General features: G+C 58.5%; 1 protein-coding gene across 1 annotated transcript; it reads left to right on the top strand.

The window, feature by feature from the left end:
• Window positions 1–209: 209 nt before the first annotated feature.
• Window positions 210–858, top strand: GSX2 (GS homeobox 2). The gene is given in 2 exon segments (XM_019471556.1): window positions 210–406; window positions 408–858. Coding segments are annotated over 2 exon segments (648 nt in total).
• The last annotated feature ends 41 nt before the right edge of the window (window positions 859–899 follow it).

The following is an 899-nucleotide window of genomic DNA, read 5'->3' as shown; positions in this document are numbered from 1 at the left end:
AGCCATCACGTGTTTAAATAGTTGATATAAAACCCCGGCGCAGGGGATCCAGGCGGGGGGACTTTAAGACCAGCCCTCTCCAGGGACCCTTTTGTTCAGCTCTCAAACATAAGCACCTTCTCGCCTCGCCAGGACTTCAGTGGCAACTTGGCCAAGCAGGAAAAAACCGACTTTGGGAGAGCCGCCCCCGGCTTCGGCAGCCCTCCGAAATGTCCCGCTCTTTCTATGTCGACTCCTTAATCATCAAAGACTCCTCGAGGCCGGCTCCGTCCCTGCCTGAGCATCACCACGGCCAGGACTTCTTCATCCCTCTCAGCATGCCTTCCCCCCTCGTCATGTCGGTGTCGGGCCCGGGCTGCCCTTCCCGCAAGAGCGGCGCTTTCTGCGTCTGCCCGCTCTGTGTCACCCCCCGGGGGGCAAAGCTGCAGGAGAAAGTCTTTTCTCTCTTTCTTTCTCTCTCCCCCCGCCCTTTTCCTTTCCCCCGTCCCACTGAAGTTCTTGCTTCTTTCCCGTCCAGGAGGGTCCGATTCCAGCCAAATTCAAAACGGGAAAAGAATGAGGACAGCTTTCACCAGCACCCAGCTCTTGGAGCTGGAGAGGGAATTCTCCTCCAACATGTACCTGTCCCGGCTGCGGAGGATCGAGATAGCCACCTACCTGAACCTGTCCGAGAAGCAAGTGAAAATCTGGTTCCAAAACAGGAGGGTGAAACACAAGAAAGAAGGCAAAGGCACCCAGCGAAACTCGCACGGGGGCTGCAAGTGCAGCACCGGCCAGGGGCATTACCCTAGGTCGGAGGACGAAGAGTCTCTGTCCCCCTCATCGGCGACCGAGGATAAAGAGATCTCCCCGTTATGAGCCCGGCCCGGAGCTCCGCTCCCGCCGCCGAGTCCCAGCCC

Source organism: Aptenodytes forsteri, unplaced genomic scaffold (genome assembly GCF_000699145.1).
Source record: "Aptenodytes forsteri isolate BGI_AS27 unplaced genomic scaffold, ASM69914v1 Scaffold65, whole genome shotgun sequence".
Classification (NCBI taxonomy): Eukaryota; Metazoa; Chordata; class Aves; order Sphenisciformes; family Spheniscidae; genus Aptenodytes; species Aptenodytes forsteri.
This window is presented reverse-complemented; position numbering and strand designations above follow the sequence as displayed.